At 43.9% G+C, this 25,147-nt stretch overlaps 3 protein-coding genes across 4 annotated transcripts in view; 2 read left to right on the top strand and 1 right to left on the bottom strand.

Annotated features, from left to right (window-relative positions):
* Nucleotides 1-25,147, top strand: part of ccm2 (CCM2 scaffold protein) — a 421,717-nt gene that overhangs the window by 310,346 nt on the left and 86,224 nt on the right. The window lies entirely within an intron of this gene.
* Nucleotides 728-9,064, top strand: tbpl1 (TBP-like 1). Of its 2 annotated transcripts, none has more exons than XM_080791701.1 (7): nt 728-845; nt 1,525-1,844; nt 3,194-3,276; nt 3,936-3,999; nt 4,812-4,915; nt 6,656-6,750; nt 7,963-9,064. In XM_080791701.1, the coding sequence occupies exons 2-7, from the start codon at nt 1,716-1,718 to the stop codon at nt 8,058-8,060; spliced, it is 573 nt and encodes a 190-aa protein (XP_080647827.1). In that variant the 5' UTR covers nt 728-845; nt 1,525-1,715; the 3' UTR covers nt 8,061-9,064. The 2 variants fall into 2 exon arrangements, with proteins under 2 accessions (XP_080647827.1, XP_080647826.1); XM_080791700.1 differs by having other exon boundaries at nt 1,525-1,850.
* Nucleotides 10,984-24,218, bottom strand: slc2a12 (solute carrier family 2 member 12). Its single transcript, XM_080790340.1, has 6 exons — nt 24,077-24,218; nt 22,971-23,095; nt 15,164-16,513; nt 13,940-14,062; nt 13,253-13,385; nt 10,984-12,643 (listed from the first exon to the last, which is right to left on the bottom strand). The coding sequence occupies exons 2-6, from the start codon at nt 23,077-23,079 to the stop codon at nt 12,514-12,516; spliced, it is 1,845 nt and encodes a 614-aa protein (XP_080646466.1). The 5' UTR covers nt 23,080-23,095; nt 24,077-24,218; the 3' UTR covers nt 10,984-12,513.

The raw sequence follows: 25,147 nt of genomic DNA, 5'->3' as shown, positions 1-25,147 counted from the left end.
CCTCTTGTGTTTGATTGATTTATTGATTGAAGTATTTATTAACAGATTGAAGAATTACAGTACATTTCAAGCACAACTCAATACAAGACTGTTAACTGTGGACGACACAATAAAGCATGTTGTTGTTTACTTGTTTACAATAGGGTCCAAGTTCGTCCAACATGTTCAATTCATCATAACATTTAGAGACGTACAAATATAGGCTACAGGGGGTAAAAAACATACAGTGAGGGGGAAAGGGGGTGGGTGGGGGATTCATGTCTGTGGCACAAATGGAATTTTGACCAAAAACAATGATTATAAACAATTGGATGATTGTAAAATCTGAATCCCCCACACTTTTTTTTTACCTCCTTTATGATGATTTTCTGTTCTTTGGCTATATAGAAGTATTTATTTGTACGTCTCTAAATGTCATGATGAATTGAACAAGGTGGACCTTCTTGTAAACAGTGCTTTATTGGGTCGTCCACTCACTGTTAACAGTTTTTGTATTCAGTTGTGCTTGAAATGAACTGTAATAATTCTGCAAACTGTTAATAAATACAATAAATACATAAATCAATAAATCAATAAATCAATCGATCGATCAATCAATCATCTACTAGACTAGACTACTACACAGTGTACACTACTCACCGCAAGGCTCTGGTCACAGATACCGGTACTAGGTGTGTTGCCCTCTTCAGCCACATGGGGGCGCCAGTCTGCCAGCTAAGTACAGGAAGTCAACATTAGCAGCTGATGCTACTAGAGGCTGCTGCTCACTTCAAACCAACACCGTGGAATGGCTTCTGTTGTGGTTTCCACCTCACAACACTGACCCCAGCGTCCGCCGCGCAGAGGTAGCGTGCTACACGAACACTTAATACATCATTCAATACTTACTTTAGACCACATATAATAATAATAATAATAGTAACGCCATTAAAGTAGCCAACCAACCAACCCCTGCCTCTTCTGTTTAGCTAACGTCTTCAGGTAGCTAACCGCTAACTAGCTATTATCAACTTTTCATTCATTGGCCCGTTAAGCTTCTTTTCTTTGTTGGCTGCCCGCTAGCCTGCTAGGCAACACGTTAGCTGCACTGTGCTGTGTAATGTATGTGTGTATATTATATTATTGTAGCAGCCGCTCGCACTGCTTATTGTCCTTTTTCCGACGTTCAGTTCTTGCAGTTTTACTTAAAGCTTAGTCAGTGTACGTGCAGTCACTGAAGTGAGCAGACTGGGTGATTTAAACTCGGTTATAGTTCGGCGCCGCCGGGGTGTCGCAGGCCGAAAAATGCATGGAACAACTTTAACTACAAGCTTGCTGTTGATTATTATAAATCAGTAAAATATGATCTAACGTTAGAGTTCTTGCGCCCTACCGTCGAATTTCTTGTACACCCCGGGGGTAACAATAGAGCAACCTTAAGTTGTCCATCGACAAAATGACTACACTTTTTTACATTTGAGAGCAAATACAACTACCTGAGCGTACAGTTAACTTACTTACAGCATGTACATGTCTTTCTCACAGATCCGTCCGTCCGTCCGTTGCTGTGGTGATCATGGTGGTGCTGACAGCAGCGGTGCTGCTGATGGCAGTGTGACCGAGGAGGAGGTGTGACAGTCAGGCTGACAGCCAGGCCAGCGGCGGTTCCCTCCTGGTCGGTGCTGTGTGTGTGTGTGTGACAAACAACAACACAGTCCACCCACCGCCCACCGCTCATGGATTCCAGCAATGACGAGGCTCTGGACATTATCATCACCAACGTGGTGGCCACCTTCAGGACCCGGTGCCACCTCAACCTGCGCACCATCGCTCTGGAGGGCATCAACGTCATTTACAAACCTGAAGTAGGGGTGAGGAGAACGGACAAGTGGTGTGTGAGAGAGAGAGAGAGAGAGAGAGAGAGAGAGAGAGAGAGAAGTGGATGTCGTTATGTTATGTGGTAGCCCTAGAATGTCTGTTATCATTGATTGATTGATTGATTGATTGATTGAAATATTTATTAACAGTTTGTAGAATTACAGAACATTTCAAGCACAAACTCAATACAGAGACTGTTAACTGTGAGTGGACGACCCAATTAAGCATTACAGGGTCCACATTGTTCAATTCATCAAAACATATAGAGACATACAAATAGACACTTCTATGTAGTTAAAGAACAGAACAGGAATTCATCATATATAAGCAAAAAGGGAAAAGATACATATACAGTGAGGGGAAAAAGGGGGGGGGGGGGGGTGGGGAAGGAATCAGATTTTACAGAGGCCAGTTTCGAATTGCAGCCATCCGTAGGTGCCCTTTGAGAGCGGTTTTGAAGGAGTCAAGGGATTCACATGTCTTAATGACTGTTGGTAGGGCGTTCCACATTTTGGTGGCATAGGAGCGAAAATAATTTAGTCCCTTGTTTGTGCCGAATCTGGGTTGTACATGGTTTGTTGCACTCCCTCTGGTGTTGTGGGTGTGGACTTCATAGAACAACTGTGCCTGCTCCCGGTTAGCTGCGTGATATGGGCGGCATAAATGTGGTCGGCAAGACAGTGGCCTTGTGGTTAGAGTGTCCGCCCTGAAACTGGGAGGTCGGGTGTTCGATCCCCGGCCGGGTCATACCAAAGACTGTAAAAATGAAATGGGACCCAATGCCTCCCTGCTTGGCACTCTGTTGACCCCCATTTGAAAATGTATGCCAGGGACCCCCATGAGAGAGGATCTTTACGGCTCTAGCAGTGATTCTCAACCTGTTTAATTTCAAGGATCCCCCAGTTTGACATGCCTTAGGCTATGGTCTGGACCCCCATTTAATGGCATTTCCATCTCTGAGACCCCAAATTATATTATGAAATCAAAGTTAATTTAACTCTTGAGTTACAGACCCATAAGGGTCCATTCATCATTTAGCTGGGGACCCCCTGGAACTCCCTCAAGGACCCCACTTTGGGAACCACTGTGTTAGAGTACACATTTCAATTAGAGAGAGAGAATACCCCCCCAAGCTACCTTTTACTGTCTTGAATGCTTTCTTTTTGTAATTGAAAGTGCTGTTTTTTTTACCCTGCCTGTTTTTTGTAGTGTAAAGAAGGACATGGATATTGTGGATACCTTCTGTATAGTCTCTCTCTACTAGTAAATGTGTTGTTGTGAATGATGTCTTAACACAAACCAGCTCACTTTGTGTGCGTTATGTTTTTGTGTTCAGAAAGTCTTGATGAAGCTTCGCAAGCCGAAGATCACAGCCTCCATCTGGTCCTCAGGGAAAATCATTTGCACTGGAGCCACCAGGTAGGCACACTGGCACACCAGGGACGTACACACACACACACACACACACACAGACCTCATAGGGGGCTTCAGCCCTGCCCTTTTACCCGTCTGTGAAACAACTGTGCTCTCCAGACCACGAATGCAGCGTTTACTACAGTGGAAGCAGAGTAATATAGTAAGAGAGTGGCGACACTAGCGTTAACTCCCATTGTAACCTATGGCTGGAGTTCCAGCCATAGGCGCAATGTGTGGAACTATAGCCCATAGGCACCCGCTTTGTCTCAATGGGATAGTTCCAGCCATAGGAGCAATGTTTGGAACTATAGCCCATAGGCACCCGCTTTGTCTCAATGGGATAGTTCCAGCCATAGGAGCAATGTGTTGGAACTATAGCCCATAGGCACCCGCTTTGTCTCAATGGGATAGTTCCAGCCATAGGAGCAATGTTTGGAACTATAGCCCATAGGCACCTGCTTTGCGGTGAGATCAAAGCGTGTCGCTACTCTCCCACTCTACACTCTGGGTGGAAGAAATGCAAATGACACTCCTTTCCTTCCATGCCATGCAGGAAGGCAGCATTCAGGAGAATTTCGTGGTGTTAACATGCGCCTGTTTGTGCATGTGCAAAATCTATGCCCCCTACTCATACCTGCTTTCCTCTCATCCTCTTCCCCCAGCGAGGACGACGCTAAGCTGGGGGCCCGCAGGCTGGCACGCTGTCTACAGAAGCTGGGCTTCAGGGTGAGAATGACCCACCGTGTTGGTCGGATGATGCAAACGTTTTATGAAGCACGTTACTGCTTCTCAAAGATGCCTTTGGTGACAGTCCAACCTACAAAAATACATTTGAAATTAATAATGAAATTAGCTGAATTTTGGTGGTCTTTGGGTGAGAACTATTTAACGAGAGTAAGTCTTCTTTTTTTGTGATGCACCGAATATTCAGCAACAGAAAATATTCGGCAGAAAATGGCTAAAAATGCATTTTCGGACTATTCGGTTTCGGCCCGAATAGGGAGAAACCGAATAGTATATGCAATTAATTAATGCAAAAGTGCTGAATAAATGTATTATGGACCCATAATAGTGATTATTATTTAAGTTAAGCTTTACCATAATCATGTCTTTTGCCATTTCACATATATATTGTTTTCCATACACCCACATGGCAGCACAAACGCTAAACAAAATCAGGATTATGTCCATAAATACAAAGCAACTGATTGTGCTGATGGTTTCTTAGTTATCATACAGATAAATACACTGGCTTCTGTGTGGATACAGCTCAACTAAACTTACATATATTTGTAATTTTGTCTATCCCTTAATCACTGTTACAGTCTCAAAGGGTTTTACAGGCACAAAGGAAACAAACGACACCCCCTGTTGGTCCTTAATCAGGCAAGGAAAAAGCTCCAGGAAAATAGCCTTTGTGGACAAAGAAAGGGCATAAATAAACCCAAGGAAAAGAGTGGGAAATAACTCTTGTTACTCTGTGTGTGTGTGTGTGTGTGTGTGTGTGTGTGTGTGTGTGTGTGTGTGTTTCTATGCAGGTGCGGTTTTCAGACTTCAAGGTGGTGAATGTGTTGGCGGTGTGTTCCATGCCATTTGCTGTCCACCTTGTCAACTTTACTAACAACAACCGACCTATTGCAAGGTATTTAATGACATGAAAACTGGAAGCCACCAGACATGAACAGATTAAAGGTGGGGAGACATACCTTTTGGGGGGTTGATTGATGACCAGGTTAGGCTGCATCATTCTGGATCATTTGGAGGATGCCATCATGGGGCCAATATAAGGAGGGAAGGTTCAGTAGTCAGGCTTTGAGATGAGTGAGGCGTGAATAAGGAGCTGGGCAGACCCCTGGGCGAGAAAAGATCTGATCCTTCAGGGGTTCCCAAACTGGTGCGTTCGCCTAGAACGCCCTCTGACATGAAAAGGGTAATGGCGGTTTTATGGTGTTATTTAACACAAACGGCAAAGTTCACTGTTGTAAGGTGATGTATAGAGCAGCTGTGGGAGTATACATCAGCTGCATGTCTCAGTGCACTGACATTCTGTGATTATTTGCCACACAATCATATTAAAAAAATGTATAATTTTCGGCCAAATACAACGAGACTGAGTATTGGAGGGTGCATCAGCTGTAGGTCAGGAGGTAACTAGGGGGTGAGCGGCCAAAAAAGTTTAAAAGTTTAAGGTTTTAAAGTGTAAACCTGCAGGAACAACTGACCGCAACCGCTGCCATTGAATGTGTGCCTTGAAGCACAGCAGACTGACTGTCCACTCGGTGTTCTTACAGACTGACTGTCCACTCGGTGTTCTTACAGACTGACTGTCCACTCGGTGTTCTTACAGACTGACTGTCCACTCGGTGTTCTTACAGACTGACTGTCCACTCGGTGTTCTTACAGACTGACTGTCCACTCGGTGTTCTTACAGACTGACTGTCCACTCTGTGTTCTTACAGACTGACTGTCCACTCGGTGTTCTTACAGACTGACAGTTAGAAAAGAAGCTCAGAGGTGTTGATGAAACAATGTGCCGCCACACATGAGTTTGTAGGTTTCTTTTGTGCTATTTTTAAGCACTCGTCGAAGGTCTTAGGACCGAAACGTTTGCTTTGTAATGCACTTAAAGCGCACTTTATGAGCATGATAAAATAAAAGAATAAATATTTTAAGTCTCAGTCTAAGAAGTTTTACTTCTATTTTTCTATAAGGTGAGCGAGTGTCAAAGTTTCTATTTTTAAGATGGTTAGTTTTATTCAACATTAAATATTGTAAATGTGTATTGTAAGAGTGATAGTACTACAAGATCTTGACAGTTTGTCCTTTGGTGGACATTTGGGCACAGATGAACCGTGGGAATTAGGATCAGCCAATGTCACCAGCAGGTGTAGCTGGTGATCGTAAAGTGCTGGGGGGATAAAAAACTGCACAGTATTTGAAACATGCTTTTATTCCTGTATTTGTGGGGATAGGGCGGTCTCTAGTGGTGAAAACCCTGCTCTTGCTTGAATATTATTATTACGGTAATAAAGGAACACTGGGGGTCTTTAAAATCACTGAATGTGACACTTACAGAAATTGGTTAATAATGTATTGGCTACAGAATTGTAGCGGGGGGGGGGGGGGGGTCATTATTCACGCACCCATTTCATTTCTGCGAAAGACATTTGTTTATCATCAGAATAATTTATTTGTGAGAGATATTCTGAGGTACATATTAATCCTGCTGTCACATGTCATATTAATAGTGAACTGTGTGTGTGTGTGTGTGTGTGTGTGTGTGTGTGTGTGTGTGTGTGTGTGGTGTCTGTGTTTCAGTTATGAGCCAGAGCTCCATCCTGCTGTCACATATCATATTAATGGTGAACTGTCTGTGTTTCAGTTATGAGCCAGAGCTCCATCCTGCTGTCACATATCGGATCAAAACCCTCAAGGCTACGGTGCAGGTTTTCTCTACCGGCAGCATAACAGTTACAGGTAATGCTCTCTCTCTAGTGCACACACCTGTACTTCTCTCTCTCTCTCTCTCTCTCTCTCTCTCTCTCTAACCCCTAATAACTAAAAGAGATTAAGAGATTGAGGCCGCATTCAGGGGTTGACGCTCAAGGTTTGCCCACCTGCTCCCTGGCAGGTAAATAAAGGATTTGGGGCAGGTGGAGTTGGCTTTCAGGTTGCCAAGTAAAGTTGCAAGTAATCGTTTGAGAGTGGAATATAAAATAAAAGCACTGTTGCTACATTTAAAAAATATGAAAATAACTAACTGTGAATAATAAGTGTGAAGCCTTAGTCATATTCCTACAGGAGGTATTTGCTATAAAAAAATATTTTTCTTTATCACACAGCCCCCGAACGTAATAAAAAAATAAAAGTTAAATTCAAACTAAGTTCAAACTTTACCCATACTTTTCTACTGGACAGTTTACTTTTGGGGCAAGTGGGCGTGTCCTTTGTGCAAGTAGAACATGTCCTTTGTGCAAGTAGAACATGACCTGTACTTGCCCGACAGGCAGTGTCAACCCCTTAATAAAACATTCTATTATAGATTGTTAATATTCTAATTCCCCCAGGCAGCGATTTTACTTCAAGTTAAATCTCTTGATTTGATTGTTATCATAGGCATGCACAAGGCCAGTGAATAGATTTAAAGAATACTGCTGGTGTGTTTTCACATTTAATCGCATCAACATCATTTCATCAATCATATTTTAGCCTAGGCTGTAGTGGTTTTTATCTAAGTATTGTTTCATATCTCTGCTGTCCGGAAGAAACCACTTTTTCAGAAAATGAAAAATATATTTCTTTTCAGCAAATGAAGAAAACCTTATATATTTGAAAACAAAGCAATACTGCCTCATGAAAGTTGTCGTTGTGACTTTATATATTGTCAATGGCTTGCATGAGAGAGAGAGAGAGAGAGAGGTGGTGGAGTTAACTGTTTTGGCAGACAGCTTCATGAGTCCAATGGAGTTAAGAGCTTTTGTCCAAAGCGTGTTTTACTAATTTTCATTGGTTCAATATTGTTTTAACCATCACACAGACGTATAAGGTGTTCAATAACACTGATTAATGGAAAACAATTGAGTTAGGTGGTGGTTTCCTCCTGACAGAAACACATAATGTTCCATTAGTCCGTGTTTGGACAATGATATTGTTTATGTTTGACCCATCTCTCTCTCCCCTCTGTCTCAGGACCAAACGTGCAGGCGGTGGCGACAGCGGTGGAACATATTTACCCTCTACTGTTCGAGTGCTCGAAACCTAAAAAACAAAGAGAAGCGAAGGATTAAACAGAAGACCGGTGGTCTCATCATCACCCGTTTGTGGCAAGTGACGAAGCACCTTATCCCTTTGGATGTGTTTGGATCGTTGTTTGTTTTTTATCACTGTGCGTCCGCAGCCACAAACCTACAATATTGGCTGAGAGAATGACCTTGGAATCCTTTCATTCCTTCTTTTTCTTGTTTTGTTTTTAACTGTTTTTAACAGTTTCCCCCCTCAACTAAATCTGAAATTCCCTTTTTGTGGATTGTTAACTGTTTTTGACCCTCGCTAAACTCTTAACCAACATGTCTGCTCTTAACAAGCTTCACTGACACTGAGAGCGGTGGAGTTTTTGGGATACTTTATTCCTTCCTCTCTGGGTGTTCTTGCATGAACCGCAAACCAAGCCAGTCTTCAGAAACGTCAGTAACTTGTGCTAAAACACGTAACAATAGTGATACCGTCACAATGAAACGAATCAGTATTTTTAACATTTGGGGATGCCTTGTCTAAGTTGTCTTAAGTACCGTGTATACACAGCCACACACGTCCCAGTTTAAGACTCCACTTTCTCTGGGAGAATCTCCGTCCACAACCTGTTTTTTAGAAGTAGAATTTGCTCTTATATACAGAATGATACTAAGACCCCGAAACACACTTATTATTAAGTAGACAAATGTGGATGCTTCGAGCTACGCAGACGATTTGACGTGTCGATTTGACGTGTCGATTTGACGTGTCGATTCTCCTCACCTGAAATCCTCTACGCAATGGGAGCACAACCAGTGTTGTAAGCAGGGTTTCTACAGCAGGATGAAGCCGTCTTCGATTTGGGTTCTCTTCTGTATCTCTCAATGTAACAGGATATAGTTGTAAGATTTCTGAGGGTGTATTTATTTACCTCCCAGGGAACAAAATAATACACGTTGAATATATGTACGATGAATGATTCCAAAATGATTTCATCTCCGGTGCCATTAGAAACATTGGAGGACATAATTTGGACACAGAAAAGCATTAATGAATTCTTCTTTTTTAAAACCCCTAATGTAGTCGTTGCAAATTCCTTCTATGTTTCTAGTCCCATGTTTACAGTCCCATCACTGCCAACCCCAATATTGGTCTGTGGAGGTAACCAAACCACCTATTAGACAAGGAGACTGCAGCGTCTTTTTCACCCGACAGTGAGGAGTTTCCCCAGTAGGATCATGTAATGCATGTGGAGGTAGGAAGGAACACACCATCCCTCACACATTTCAACCCCCTCAGTGACCAACATGTAGACAAGAGACAGAGAAAGCCAATCCCTGCCAACTTCCCGCCGGTCGAACACGGTCGATGGTGTTGGTTGGAGCGGCCCGGCCAACCCATGATGGTGGTGGCGGTCATAAACTTGAGCCCCCACGCCAACCCGGACACCCTTTTAATAATCGTTTTAATTGACCCAAGTGTCGCTGAGGAAATTATGTGTAACATTTTGTTCACTTCCTCCATTTAAACATTTACCTCTTCCACTCCTAATTCTGTAACCTTTAAAATATCGCCCCCCCTCCACAATACATAAATATCAAGCTTGTCTGCTGGTAAATCTTTGGCCGCCCTAATCGTAACCCAAATGGTCTGTCTTTTACGTATTGAGAACATGGAGGACGTTTGTTGCATGTCTCGGTCCCCTGCATCGATCTCCTCTGTTGTGATTTGTGAGGAACTTGAGGATAAATGGCCCAATTCTTGACCGTCTTTACTTATTCTTAATTCATTGTTGTGCACCAAAATAGGACCTGGATTATTCATATCCAAAATGTAACATTTGTCCATAATCAAATGTTGACCTTCACAAAATGCTCTGTACACACAGTATGTCACACAGTAGTCCTCAAAGAGTTGGGACATTTTGTTAGCAAGGATATTATATACTGTAAACTTACTAAAGTACACAAAAAGATTTTTCAAGAAAATGAAATGTGAAGAATTAAGCATTCTGACTCGGAAACAAAATGCTCCTGTAATCCCTACCGACACGGGGCGAGCCCCGAACCGACCCGTCCTTCATCTGTGAATAAGAGGTAACGTCTTGGATTGGTGTATCTGGTGGTACAGTATAATGTTATGGATAATATGGCTTTGACATAATGATGTGTCATCTACCTGGACATAAAGATACTTGGACTGAATATTAAGTGTCCAAACCAAGCTATGGGACACTCTTTCTTTGTGTTATTAAAACTTTTGTATTTTGTATTTAAAAAAAGAAAAACTACACAAAAAAAAAAAAACTGAATAAAGTAAAGCTACTATGAGAATGTTGTATATGTTTTACTGTCTTAATCTTTGCCTTTTTTTTTGGTTGCTCTCATTTGCAAGTCTTGAAATGCCAAATAAGTTGAGTAATGGAGCTTGCACAACATAAAGGGTCTGGCAAACGGGGAGCGAGGAACACAGGGCGCAGTACCACAAGCGGCCACAAGGGGGCGGGGGGATATTTCAGGTATAGTACAAAACACTGAAGTCCTTAAACCAGAAACCCTACACCCTAAGGTAAGTGGGGAACATAGAACATGGGGATGACCCCGTTGGTAACCCACACAGACCCTTATTCGTTCTTTAACTCTTGAGAGTGTAAAATTGAACCAAATCGACTCAGACTACATTTGGTTTCATTTTACGCTCTCAATTGTTAAACGTATTGCATTACTTAATTTACCAGAAGTCTACATAATTGGAGAATGTAGAATAATGATTTCCTAATGGTACCAACATCAATACAGCATTCGTAGTCTTTGATCTGAGGCGCTAAATCTCATCAAATGGTGGTCCGTGGCTCAAATGGAGAATAAATAATGAGCATTGATATGAAATGGGTTGAAAACCGCTGATGTAAAGAGGTTTCAAATTGTGACACTTCCAAATCTCCGAATGGGGGAAAAAAAAGAAAACGTAGTAGGTAGGTAAAAATTACAAAACCTTTATTTATTGAGAACAGCTGTTTAATGCATTTCATTTCATTAACACAAGTAAAAACAATTTGCCTAGTTCTTTTGAGAATGGGAATCATGTCTTGTAGTTTTTAATGTGCGTGTGTATAGAACTATTTGCATATTTTGATGCAGGGGAGTGGGGGGAATACATAAAATAGTACTACTTCTGTACATATAGGCAATGATTAGTTTAGCCCAGCCATGTTTTATATCAAGTAAAACATTTTGGTGCTCTGATAGGGTGGCCATTAGAAATTGCAGCCTTTTCATTTAGAAATGCAGTCGACATGTATGTGTTGCTGTCTGGAATAACCGCGTCAGGACTGGTCCTGAAACTGCAGTCTCATGGACTACTTATTCTAAAGGTAAAAAAAAGATAAAACACACCATGGTGTGCGTTTCAATAATCTTTGTTGGTTCCCTGATTAGAAAGAAAGGCATGTGGAGGGAAGACTCAAGAACACAGACTATTAAATTATAATTCCCAAATATACCATACTACCTAGTAGTACCTACCACCTTATCTCTTAGACAATGATGTGTGTTCCAGTAGGTCTGACAAACATTTGTACATTCAAGTGTATTATGGTGAGCAGCAGATAAACAACTTTAAACTACTGTAAGAATGAGAACATGGTTTAGGATCCAACTAATATACTGTACATGTAGTCTCATGATGCAATATACTGTACATGTAGTCTCATGATACTAACTAGACAATCGTAGTTCTTCACCTACTGTACCAATCGTGGGGATTTCTAAATGCAAGGTAGGTAGTTGATGTCCAGACCTATGCCTAGTGCTTTGGAAACATTCTTTTTAAGCTCTCGTTTCCACCCAGATTTATCAATGAAAGCTGGGAGATGAATTGTTCCTTAGTCTCTAGTTGAGCAAAGTGTTTAGAAACTGACTTGTCAGTCATTGGGTAAGATTATAGTAATTTGATTATAAATAAGTAAATCATTTGGATTTCCCTGTGGAAAAGCAGCCATTGTCTTCATATGTACATTTTAAACTCCAATTACCTTTCTGCTACTGTAGTAGCAATTCCACTGGAGTTGTTGAAGATAATATAACACCAAATGTTGGAGAGAGAGAAAGCACTTGAACAAATGAAGGCCTTCAGCATTAGAATCTCTTGTTAGAGAATATATGAATGAATGAAAAAAATAAATCTACTCTTGGGGCATCCTCTCCCTCATATCCCCCTTTTCAACAAGCAGGAGTGACTCAAGTTAATGAAGTTCACAGTTTCAACCATCGCTACATCCTTCCGTTCCTGCCGGTGTACAACGTTCTCCCCCCGCCTCGTTTTCTCCTCTCAGGTGAACCGCTATGCAGAAAGAACGTTGAGCAGGAGGGGGAGAAAGGTCACCGCGACACGGGTCAGAAAAGGAGTGCACTGCATGACACACCCACGCATTCTCCTTGCAGGTGAAAATGTGTAAGTATGGGATCTTGTCAGTTGCTGTGGGTAAGATTGTCCTTGTTCCTTTGGCCCTCAGCATGAAGTCTTCTCACTCGGGTGGGAGGTCATGGTTTCAGAGGGTAACGCACTGTGGACGGTCTCTGTGGACCTCCTCCTGAGCAGGTTCTGGAACCTCTTACAGAACCTCACCTCAAAGTGTTTCCTGGGATGAGAGAGAGAGAGAGAGAGAGAGGAGTGTTAGGTGTGTGTAAAGCTGTGATTTCTCCTTGGTTGGTGCCAAATGATCACCTTTTCTTTAAGTATTAAGTTGCGATCATCACCGATAGTGTACAGTCTGTACACCTAGGCCTAAACTGCAGTAGTTTGAACCCTAATGATATTTTCCCAGCTCTTCCTCGCATCGTAATGTTCATCGTAATGAAAATAAATAAATATCACACTGTGGCTGCCACACGACGTCATAAGCAAGCATAAAATGTGATGTCCTTAGACTAGGCTGCAACACGCACGCAGGGGCATACAGTACATAAAGTAAGCTCAAAAAGTCAAGAAAGCATTGCCATGGAGACATGAATGCAGCGTGTTATTGAATTAAACGGTATCGGACAGAGGTAGAGTGAGAGTAAACTAAAGAATATGTTGTTGACGTTGATCAAAATAGCAATTCATCTACATTCTCTAATTGTGTAGACTTCTTCTTTGCCTTTCAAAGATACCCTTTTCATCATACCCGGTATGCTCTATTGCCCTACACACCTGTCACCAGCCTTTTGAGGTGTGCATCGGCCTTTTGCCATAAAAGTATACTCACTTTTTGGCCAGTTCTTTAGAGATCTGCTCCAGTGTCCGTCCCTTGGTCTCAGGTATACACAGGATGACGAACACCAGTAGAACAAAACTCATGGCAGCATACAGGAACATCACGTTAGGAACGCCAATCTTCTCTGCAACGAGAACAACAATGGAGAGCAATATAATTATTCCATCAGCCAAATATATTCTTTTAAAATTACGCCATAAACAGAGGTGCATCCTGTAGTGTAGATCAGGGGCTTTCAACTGATTATGAACCAGGGACCACCACCCTGACTGAGAATCAACCTGGGGACCATTGTTGTGTTGGGAGGGGGGGGGATATGGACGTGGTGTGGGGGGGGAAATTAACCTTCCATATTAAAATCATGTTGCTGTTCATTGTAACTTACTGTATGTATGTACTGTAAGAAGAGAGAATAATAAGCTCTTCTAAACACTGGATTTTGGAAAAAGGAGTAATAAGCTCCGTATGTATAGGCTGTCTAACATGCGATTAAAAAAGAAATACAAACTTATTTTTAATTACCGGATTAAATTACAGATTTTTTTACGTTCTGGCACAGGCGGGGGGAATTCCACCTTCCTGGCATTAATGCGGTTAAACATGCCAGGTACAAGCTTGAGTGATGATTAATGTGCAAACAATGACATTCTCTCTCTCTCTCTCTGTCTCTCTGTGTACCTGTAACTGTGAGGAAGGTCATGGACATCAGCAGGTTGGTGGCCCAGTTGACAGCTGACACCACAGAGACAGCCTTCCCTCTGACCCCAGTAGGGAAGATCTCACTTAGAACCACATACACCACTGCAATGGAGACACAGGTATATGATGTAGCATAGTATATGCAAATACATACATACATACATACATACAGTACATTGTTTGTGTGTGTGCGTGTGTATTTAACCCATTTAGACCTGAGGCCAATTCTAAAAAAACATCCTAAAGCCTAACCTACGGTTTTTAAACTATTAATTAAAAGAATGATGTCGCTATAGAGAGGGTATGCGTGTGTCATCATCATCATCATACCCGAAGTTATGCAGGAACGCCTCCTGAGTGGGAAAAACCCCAAATACATTGGGTCAAAATGTGCATGGCCACTATAGGCAGAATGTGCACAGCTGGTCTGACTGCAGTACAATTAGCAATGCAAAGATATTGGTTGATCACAGCCTTAAGCCCTTAATTAACTGAACTCAGAGAACTGGTGGAGCATGTTTGACAGTAATGAGGGCGACCTACATTCAGGTCATGTATATTTACAGTAGGGATGCACTGAAAGGGAAGTTCTAATAGGAAGTGCCTATTCGGGCCGAAACAGAATAGGCCGAAAATACAATTTTAGCCATTTTCTGCCGAATATTCAGTGCATCACTAATATACAGTATGTAGACATCACATTAAGATAAGAGTTTACTTTATGAATCTGAACAGAGCCTCAGGGCTCCCTCACAAAGCTTGCTTGCATAATAGTACTGTAGCAAATTCTTGCTTAATTTAGAAATATATAATTTGGTATTTCCTGAAAAACAAAGAGAGACAATTTGATAAGGTTTGGCTGCCCCTTTTTGTCCATTACAATTAATGGACAGGATATGGTTGACTGTACGCCATTTTCTTTTCAGATGTTTTCCATGAGGATTTCATCATCTTACTGTTTTATTCTATATAGTATGAGCAGTATGGGTGGGAGGGTTTTCTTTATCTTTTTGTCTTTTTTCTTTCCTCTTTCTTAGTTTTCTATAACAGAAAAATGTATTTCATATCATAATGTTTGTGTAACAATGTATAACCTATTTGACAAAAAAAAAGAAATACTGTATATATTTTAGAAATTAGTGTGCGTGTGTGTGTGTGTGTGTGTGAGTGTGTGTGAGAGTGAGTGTGCGCACGTGTTCTTACTGGGTCCGAGACTAATGGAGAAAGCTGCCACATACACCAGCAAGCTGATCAGTGATACCCACTTCAGTGACTGGGACACTTCCACACCAGTCCTCGCTCCGCCCGACCCCGCTGTCCCCTGAGCGCTGTCTGTCCTCTGTGTGCCCCCCACCCCCACCCCCACCCAGCTGCCCCTCCACCGCTCCCCCTCCTCAGAGTCACTGCTGTTCCATCGCTCCAGAAACGCGGTGGTCAGATTGCCGCCGGTTGCGTTCTCCGCCCCCCACCCCCACGCCCCCCTGTGGGAGTGGTTGAGGGCAGGAGACGGGCTCTGACACAGGCTGGTGAGGCTGGTGTGGCTCTGCGCCGTCACCACGCCCAGCATGGTGAGCGACATGCACATGGTGACGGCGCCCACGCACAGGAAGCTCTTGGGCCCCAGGCGGTCCACCAGCAGCACGGCGGGCACGGTGCCCAGAACCTTGACCGCCCCGAAGCCCGTGGAGGCCAGGGCGGCGGCCGCGTCGCTGTGGAAGCCCACGCTGCGGAGGAGCGGCGAGGCGTAGGAGAGCACGTTGGGCTGGCCGGTCACCTGCTGCAGGAACACCAGCGCCACGCCCGTCAGCAGCCGCGAGCGCAGGTTGGCCTCGGCGCCGAACAGCTCCCGGAAGCCGTGCCGCGACTCCTCCCTGAGCGCCGCCTCGATGTCCCGGAGCTCCGCCGCCACGTCCTCCACCTTGGCCCCGCCTCCCCGGAGCCTGAGCAGAACCGCCATGGCCTTCTGGGGCCGGCCGCGGGCCACCAGGAAGCGCGGGCTGGGCGGGAGGAGCAGGAGCGCGGCCACCTGCAGCAGCACCGGCGGTATCACCAGCCCGAAGACGTACTTCCAGCCGTAGGGCCGGGCGCCGAAGGCGTAGCTGCAGCCGAACCCGGCCAGCACGCCCAGCACCACCATCAGCTCGTACAGCGTCACCAGGAGGCCCCGGCGCTCCCGCGGGGAGATCTCTGCGATGTAGAGACACGCCGCCGTGCCCGACAGCGCCGTGCCCATGCCCACCACCACGCGGCCCAGCGTCAGCGCCCACAGCGACGTCACGGCCATCAGCACCACGCTGCCGGCCACCACCAGGGCGGCGCTGAGGAGCATGGAGGCCCGCCGGCCGTAGCGGTCCAGCAGGGGGCCGCTGGCCAGGCAGACGAGCAGAGCGCCGAGCAGGAGGGAGCTGACCAGCAGCTCCTGCTCCCGGCAGGACAACGAGAGGACGCCCCGCAGCTGGAGGAGGACCCCGGAGGTCACGCCCATCTCGTAGCCCAGGACCAGGCCGCTGAGGGAGGCCACGGCCGCTGCCAGAGACACCAACTGGCTGCACCCTGGGGAGAGGAGGAGGAGGAGGAGAGGATGAGGATACAGAGACACCAACTGGCTGCACCCTGGGGAGAGGAGGAGGAGGAGAGGATGAGGATACAGAGACACCAACTGGCTGCACCCTGGGGAGAGGAGGAGGAGGAGAGGGTGAGGATACAGAGACACCAACTGGCTGCACCCTGGGGAGAGGAGGAGGAGGAGGAGAGGATGAGGATACAGAGACACCAACTGGCTGCACCCTGAGGAGAGGAGGAGGAGGAGAGGGTGAGGATACAGAGACACCAACTGGCTGCACCCTGGGGAGAGGAGGAGGAGGAGAGGGTGAGGATACAGAGACACCAACTGGCTGCACCCTGGGGAGAGGAGGAGGAGGAGGAGGAGGAGGAGAGGGTGAGGATACAGAGACACCAACTGGCTGCACCCTGGGGAGAGGAGGAGGAGGAGAGGATGAGGATACAGAGACACCAACTGGCTGCACCCTGGGGAGAGGAGGAGGAGGAGGAGGAGGAGAGGGTGAGGATACAGAGACACCAACTGGCTGCACCCTGGGGAGAGGAGGAGGAGGAGGAGGAGGAGGAGAGGATACAGAGACACCAACTGGCTGCACCCTGGGGAGAGGAGGAGGAGGAGGAGGAGAGGATGAGGATACAGAGACACCAACTGGCTGCACCCTGGGGAGAGGAGGAGGAGGAGGAGAGGGTGAGGATACAGAGACACCAACTGGCTGCACCCTGAGGAGAGGAGGAGGAGGAGAGGATGAGGATACAGAGACACCAACTGGCTGCACCCTGGGGAGAGGAGGAGGAGAGGATGAGGATGAGGATACAGAGACACCAACTGGCTGCACCCTGAGGAGAGGAGGAGGAGGAGGAGAGGGTGAGGATACAGAGACACCAACTGGCTGCACCCTGAGGAGAGGAGGAGGAGGAGAGGATGAGGATACAGAGACACCAACTGGCTGCACCCTGGGGAGAGGAGGAGGAGAGATAGGATGAGGATACAGAGACACCAACTGGCTGCACCCTGGGGAGAGGAGGAGGAGGAGGAGAGGATGAGGATAATATGAAATCAGGTATCTATTTTATTTTTTAAGATATTGTTTTGGTACCCTCTCAAAAAACATGCAGTAATCCTGGTCTCTAAACTGCCTCCCCCTGGCCAGCCGGGGCGCCTGATGGAGGGGAAAGGAACTGGTTGGAATAACGTGTTCCTTCCACGCGCTACGTCCAACCAGGGAAACTCCCCCCTGTCAGGTGTAAAGGAGCAACTTGGACACTCATGCATGAAGGAAGCTGAGTTCTGTCTGTTGCTCTCCCCAGGTTGGTGGAGGGTGTGTAGAGCCCAGGATCACATTAGATAATTGACACAAGGGGTGAAAAATGGGTTACAAAATCGTGGGATTAAAAAATTATAAAAAAAATATATATATTGTTTTAGGGCTTTTTGCCTTTATTGATAGATTTACAGTAGTTAGACAGGAAAGGGGGAGAGAGATGGGGGGGGGTGAAGACACACACACACACACACACACCAAAGATCGTCGAGCTCAGGACTCGAACCCGCGACACGCTGTCAGGCTGGATTACCAGCCAAGGTGCCTGGAGCGCTCGGCCGGCCCAGATGCAAAGATTTGAGTTAAAAACATTCGCTGTGAAAGAAGCAAGCTTGTAGATCTGCTATTTCTCAATAGCTTAAGTAACATGCAGAGTGCATGCGTGACTGGGTGTGCATGTCTGATAACTAATAACTAATAATTGACTTGCATCAATCAATCACTGTGAGGTGAGCTACAGAGAGATAGGGCAATCTGCTGTCTATAATCAGCAGCATATTATTAACCCATATGATAACATTAAGACCTGCAATGTCTGGAACTATTGACGTGTCCTCATTTGTAGGACCATAGGGACAAACGGTATATTCACCAGCATTCATTCTCATATTCACTGTTGTTCATTGCTCATTGATTAGTCTCACATAGACAGATCTTTGCCGTACTGATATATCTGGTGATATGATCTAAAAACAACTGCATTGTATGACAAATGCAAACACTTTAGGCGAGTTCATATTGGGACGGCAATATTTGTTTTCAAAACAGTGTCTCTTGAATTGACATAGAGTGTCTGTGTCAACAGACATCAGACAAAGAATGACACAAGACGGGTAAGCACTAAGCAGGTCTGGTACATGGACTAAAAGCTGCTTCTGAACTGAAGCAGTTCCCAACCCTGTGGAAAAGGGGTCATTGTGATCAAGTTATCAGCGTTATCAGCCCCCCCCAGTAAATTACAGTAGGCGTGCGTGGGTGAAACCATTTATGACCTAGGAGGTATTCTTATGGTTCCAGCTATAACTGTACTATCATCTTTAAGTTATAGGTTTTTTTTGTATTGTTCTATAGCCTACTGTCAAAATTGTATAGTTGTCACAGACACTTTGACACACTATAAATCATCTGTTAAAACAACTGACCCATTTCTGATGATAAACCACAGTATATTCCGGTAAGCTATTTTTACATCATTTGTTTCCTGCAACTCATCTTTACTGGAAATGTCAGCCATTTCCATTCTCATTCTAATTGAATTAGTAACGGATAACATAACCCATTCTGGGCGGGAACCCCTTTTGGTAAATAGCAGATCTGCTATTGATAAATAGCAGATCTACAAGCTCATACGAGCTTGTAGGTCTGCTATTATTTTTTTTATCGTGAAAATGTGACCCAAATCTTTGAATATATATTCTTTCACGTTTTTGACTCAAATCTTTGCTTCTGGGGGGGTCCCTGGAACAACATATTTTCAGATGGGGGTCGGTGGCCAATTACATATAATTTTGGGGGTCGTTGACATGAAATAGTTTGAGGGGGGGGGGGGAGACTCCATGCAGTGATTTGTACCAAAGTGAGCTATTTTCAGGACAGCCCCCCACCACTCCCCCCAGCCCCCCAACCACTCCCCCCAGTCCCCTTCCATTCTAGCTGCCATTATGTAATGATGATGGATTATGTAATGATACATATATTCCTGTATAGAACACAATGAGCTGTACTGTTATCAGTTTCTGGGGTAATAATAGCTGTGCACACTTACAGCAGGAAGAAACAGTTTGACAACACTGTTAAATGTTCAAAATGAATCAGCTCAGCTCATTAACTCTGTTTGTTGAGCCCCTTTTGAAAAGGATTCAAATTGTAGGTTATGGAATGACTTGAATTACCATCTTCTCAGTAAATGGGAGCTTTTGCACATACTGTAGTTTAACCACTCAAGTTGTCTTATTAGGTTGAAATTGTATTTGCGTAACTATTTATAATAATGTTATTCTGCATGATGTCTCTGCTACTACGCGCACTCCCAAAACATAAGATACTCAGTTCGGCTCACAGCTCGAAAAGGTTGACTAATTTAAATACCTCGGCCTCTGGCTCGACCCTCAACTCACATTCGAGCCTCACGTCACCTCTGTTATCCAGAAAGTACATTTCAGCCTGAAAGTTCTCCATCGATCAATGAATTGCTTCACCCTTCAGGTCAGGAAAAGAATCATCTCGCAACTAATTCTCCCTATCTTAGACTATGCTGACATTGTTTACCAAAATACCTCCGATACACACCTCTATCCCCTCAACGTAACATATAGATTTATACTGAGGTGTCCCTATATGACCCACCACTGTACCATGTATGAGTCCCTCAACTGGCTAACACCACAAAAGCTCGAAATCACTCTCACTGGCTATTATTTATCTTTAAATGCATATACTTTAATTACCCGGAATATCTAAAACAATATCTACGTCCCTTCAGCTCACCATACAACCTGAGGCACACAGACCATCTTTACCTTATAGTCCCCATGCACCAACATCAGAAAAGTAGTTGGTCGGCGTGCTTTTAAATGTAAAGCTCCTGTCGACTGGAACAATCTCCCCAGTTCCCTCAGATCCATTAACTCCTTCAATATTTCTTAAAGTGTCTATCATTACTCATCTTCAAACTCCTGTTTCTAAATGCCTCCGATTGTTCTCTCTTTCCTTACATCATGCGGCAAATTTACTATTTACTACCTACCATCTACTATTAACTATTTTCAAGTGCATGTTTGTACTCGGTCACGGTGCATTGACAATAATAATAATAATCTTTATTGTCCCGAAGGATATTTGTCTTCACAATCTGTTCAACAGTTCAACACCCACATAAAAAACAACACAGAGCACATAACACCAAGACAGTACAAAAAAACAAAACATGAGGTCCCCGCATGCTGTGTACAGAACCATCCTATCGGCGGGGCAGTTTGTTTAATGCCGCGATGGCTGAGGGGACAAAACTCCTACTAAAACGGACCTTTTTCCATGGCAAGGTTCTGTATCTTTGTCCAGATGGCATGAGGTTAAAGAAACGATACAGAGTCAGTGTCATTTGATATCGAGAGTGCTAGTCGTGTGATGGCGTTATTGTTCATATCAGAAAGTGTGGGTGTAGGAAGTCCGATGATTTTGGAAGCAATACGGGTGATACTGAAAAGTTTGTTCCTGTTAGGCATGGACAGTATGGTGTAGAAACATGCAGAACAGTACAACAGAACAGGTTGAATAATGCTTTTGTACAATAATAGCAGAACAAAACAGACAATGTTGTTAATGCATTCGCTGTTGGCATGTCTGTCATGATGCTCGGCCTGCTGTTCTTCCAGTGTGTTCATCATCTTGTATACTTATTGTATCATTACTATATAGACTTATTGATACCATGTTGTGGGTGAATAGCTGGGATGGGAGCGGCTAGTTTTAGGAGAGCTTAGTTCTTTGTTTTGTCCTCGATTATGTACGAATGGACTTGTTGTATTGTTCTGTATTTGCTGTATGTTGCTGGACCCCCTCGAAAACGAGATGATACATTTCAAGGGGACATCCTTTTCTCAATATTTTACATGTGTTCCAACTAACAAAAAATACATTGAAGAGGAATAATTCATTCATTCATATATTATTTTCCTTCTTTCTTTTGCTGTTTTATGCTTTTGACAGATCTGTAAGTATATATATGTTTCGTGTATAATGCATTATTGACAATAGAAATGTCTCTCAGAGTTAAATCAACATAGATTTTACAATATAAATTGGGGTCACAGAGATAGAAATGCCATTAAATGGGGGGTCCGTAGCCTAATGCATGTCAAACTGGGGGGGTCCTTGAAATTAAACGGGTTAAGAATCTCTGCTGGGGCCGTAAAGATCTTCTCTTATGGGGGTCCCTCCTGCACGGCATGTCTTTTCAAATGGGGGTCCGCGGGCTAACAAGTGTCAATTTGGGGGTCCTTGCCATGAAAGAGTTCGGGGACCACTGCCATACACATTGTATTGGACATACTGTAATGTAAGCCTTCAACACTCACTCGCTTTGAATGAAGGAAGTGATATTATGTATGTTGAATTTCCTGTTAAACATGCTGGACCATAATTATAATACATGCAGGAGTGGACCTTACAGGAAACAAGCACTGATATAGGGCTTATTTGGGTTATCCCCTTATTTTAGCATTCTTTTGTATAAGGGCCGATTCATACTCCTATTTTAGAGCCGAATAAAAGTCGGTTCGGCTCTGTAAAAGAGCCTACAATGTGACGTCATTTGAGGTTCGGGTCCTATAAAGTCGACTCTTCGGTGCTACTGAAAAGTTCTGACGAGCCAAAATCATTTCGGCACTACAGCGCCGATACAGCGGTAAAATAGGAGTATGAATCGGCCCTTAATCTGTGCCACCGTGCCTTTTTTTTTTACACTGTTAATAAAGTATTCAATCAAAAAGGAAGGGAAAAAATCACACCCGTGTGAAGTGAGGGGCGCTCTAATCATCGTATGTCATCGTACATCATCATCAAGAATGGTGGTCCCTTATTGGCCAAGGGTTCCCACCGACATACATAGGCCGATTTGCTCAGACACATTATGACGTAAATTCTCCATCCATCGTCGATGACATTTAATGTTTGTATTCACAGAACACAAACATTAACCCATACTGGGCGGGAACCACCTTTTATGTGCTTTAAACATTATGTTATACTTTAGCTATTGAAAAATAGCAGATCTACGAGCTTGTAGGTCTGCTATTTTTTTTGAAAAATCGTGAAAATGTGGCACAAATCTTTGAATATATATTCTTTCAGAGCGAACGGATTTAACTGAAATCTTTGCTTTTTTTTGCCTGGAACAACATATTTTGAGATTGGGGTCGGCGGCCAATTACAGATAATTCTGGGGGTCCTTGACATGAAAATGTTTGAGAACGACATATAGAAACATGGGTTTAGACATCAGGATTTAGAAGACATCGTAGAATCGTCCTCAGGTCTAATAAAGGGGTCAATGTTTGTGTTCACAGAACACAAACATGAAACACTATACAGTTGCTGCTTATAGGAGGAGCTCAAAAAGCTTGGTGTACCTCTGTAACGTTCCTCCAACAACTGCCCCTGAGTGTCATGGTTGACCTGGTTGCCTTGGAGGTCCGAGGACGTCATGCTCTGGGTCTCCGTGCTGCTGCTGGGGTCCATCTTCAACCAGTCTCCACTGTGTAGAGAAGTGTGTGAATGTACGGAAACATGGTTCATCATACCATCACCATCATCAAGGCCATATCATTCCTATTGCATCTACAGTAGGATGATAGGTATAAACACAAACACGAGACAGGTTATCTAAGTAAACTATATACTAGGCCTAGTATATACATAACAATGATTTGATTGTAGACTCTAGGCTACTAGTAGGGCGTTTGACCTAATTTCCATCTGCTGATCCTGTCCCGAGATAACTTGTTTGTTTAGAAATATTTAGCATATTTGTTCAATTTTGTTGGAACAAGATATTTATTATATAGCAATGAAATGACTGCCATTGTTTGTGTCTACGACGTGTGTGTTATTCACTGGTTATTATGCAAAGTCCTGCAGCATACGAGGAGACTGAGATCTGTGTAAACCTCAATAAAACCAAACCACTGCACCGCCAAACATTACTGTTGAAAAGTTGGATCTATACACTAAAGATGGCTGTACTGTACTGTACTGTACTGTACTACAACAGAAGCAATTCCCTCACCACACAATGCTTTAATTGCTTTTATGGCTACTTTGGCTAGTGTACCAAATTACCAATGTAGGCTACCATGACCAGTTCATCAGTAAATCTTGTTTAAAAACCGATATTAAACAGTGGACCACGACCATATATGTTAGGTGAGGTTCCCATGGTCGGGACCCTGCCTGCCTTCGGGATGAATGTATAGTTGCGCAAGGTCATTCATATCTGGAGCCGATCCTCCACCTAAAATCCATCGTTACAGTTACATAATAATAGCTAGGTGATCTTTAAACGTGTCCACTGACTGCTGTGAAGTGAGCATGCTGTGCGCACGCAGCTGTCGCCTCCCTCTTTCAGTGTTGCAATCATATAAGTTAAATGCCAACAGTAAGTGTAGCTTTGCAACTTTGCAAGTGCATAGATTTAAAAATGACAGGTCTAGCTATAGGCCTACGCGTTGTTCCATACCTCTGCGGACTCCTCCCGGGTGTTATCCTTCTTTTATAGTGTCCCACTGTCCTTTATCCGTTCCATAGGCTAGTCTTCTACTGGAGATTCATGTTTGAGCTGTAAGTTGTTTTTGCAAATCCAATCCCAGGCTGTGTGTGTGTGTGTGGCTCTTGGGTTTGTCCGTGCAGGTTTCTTGTTTTGGAAAAGTCACTTGTTTAACTCCTCCCACTAAAAACAGACACGCCAATAGGAGAAGTCGACTCTGAACGTTTATGGCTGCAGGCTCTGGACTCGAGTCTACTTCATGCTCTGTCTGTCTGGACCTGGTCTGGACCTAACCTCGCCTCACCAGGCTTTAGTCTGGACCAGAGTCATCTGGACACAAAGGGGTCCTTGAGGGAGTGCCAGGGGGTCCCCAGCTAAAAGTTTGGAACCAAATTGACCCTTATGGGTCTGTAACTCTGAGAGTGTACACAATGGAACCAAACGGTTTGGTTCCATTTGTACACTCTCAGAGTTCCCAGAGATAGAAATGCCATTACATGGGGGTCCGTAGCCTAATGCATGTCAAACTGGGGGTCCTTGAAATTAAACGGGTTGAGAATCTCTGCTAGAGCCGTAAAAATCTTCTCTTATGGGGGGGTCCTAGCTGGCATATCTTTTCAAATGGGGGTCCGTGGGATAATTAGTGTCAATGTGGGGGTCCTTGGCAAAAAATAAAAAGATAAATCACACCTGTGTGAAGTGAAGGGCGCTAATATATTAAAGTCTAGGTTATTACACACTGGTGAATTAGCGACACGATTTATTACTCATGTTGATTTGTGATGTAATGGTGATGTAAAACAAATGGTGCAAACACAAATATAGCCCAGTGGTTATTTCATAGCCCTATTCTAATATTTAATACATAATACAAGTCATTCTAAAACAGTTGACTAAAGTTACAAATGTATGCCTTTAATCAAAAGTTGTCTGTTACAAATAGATCTCTAAATAAATATGTTTTAGTACAGGACTTGTGTTTAAAAACGATGCATGCCGTTCATAGCAGTTAAAGGGTAAAATGCATAGGAGAGACTGTGGAAA

Source organism: Protomyctophum bolini, assembly GCF_963924005.1.
Source record: "Protomyctophum bolini genome assembly, chromosome: 19".
Classification (NCBI taxonomy): domain Eukaryota; kingdom Metazoa; phylum Chordata; class Actinopteri; order Myctophiformes; family Myctophidae; genus Protomyctophum; species Protomyctophum bolini.
The sequence above is the reverse complement of the archived record's forward strand: the minus strand, read 5'-3'. Positions and strand labels throughout refer to the sequence as shown.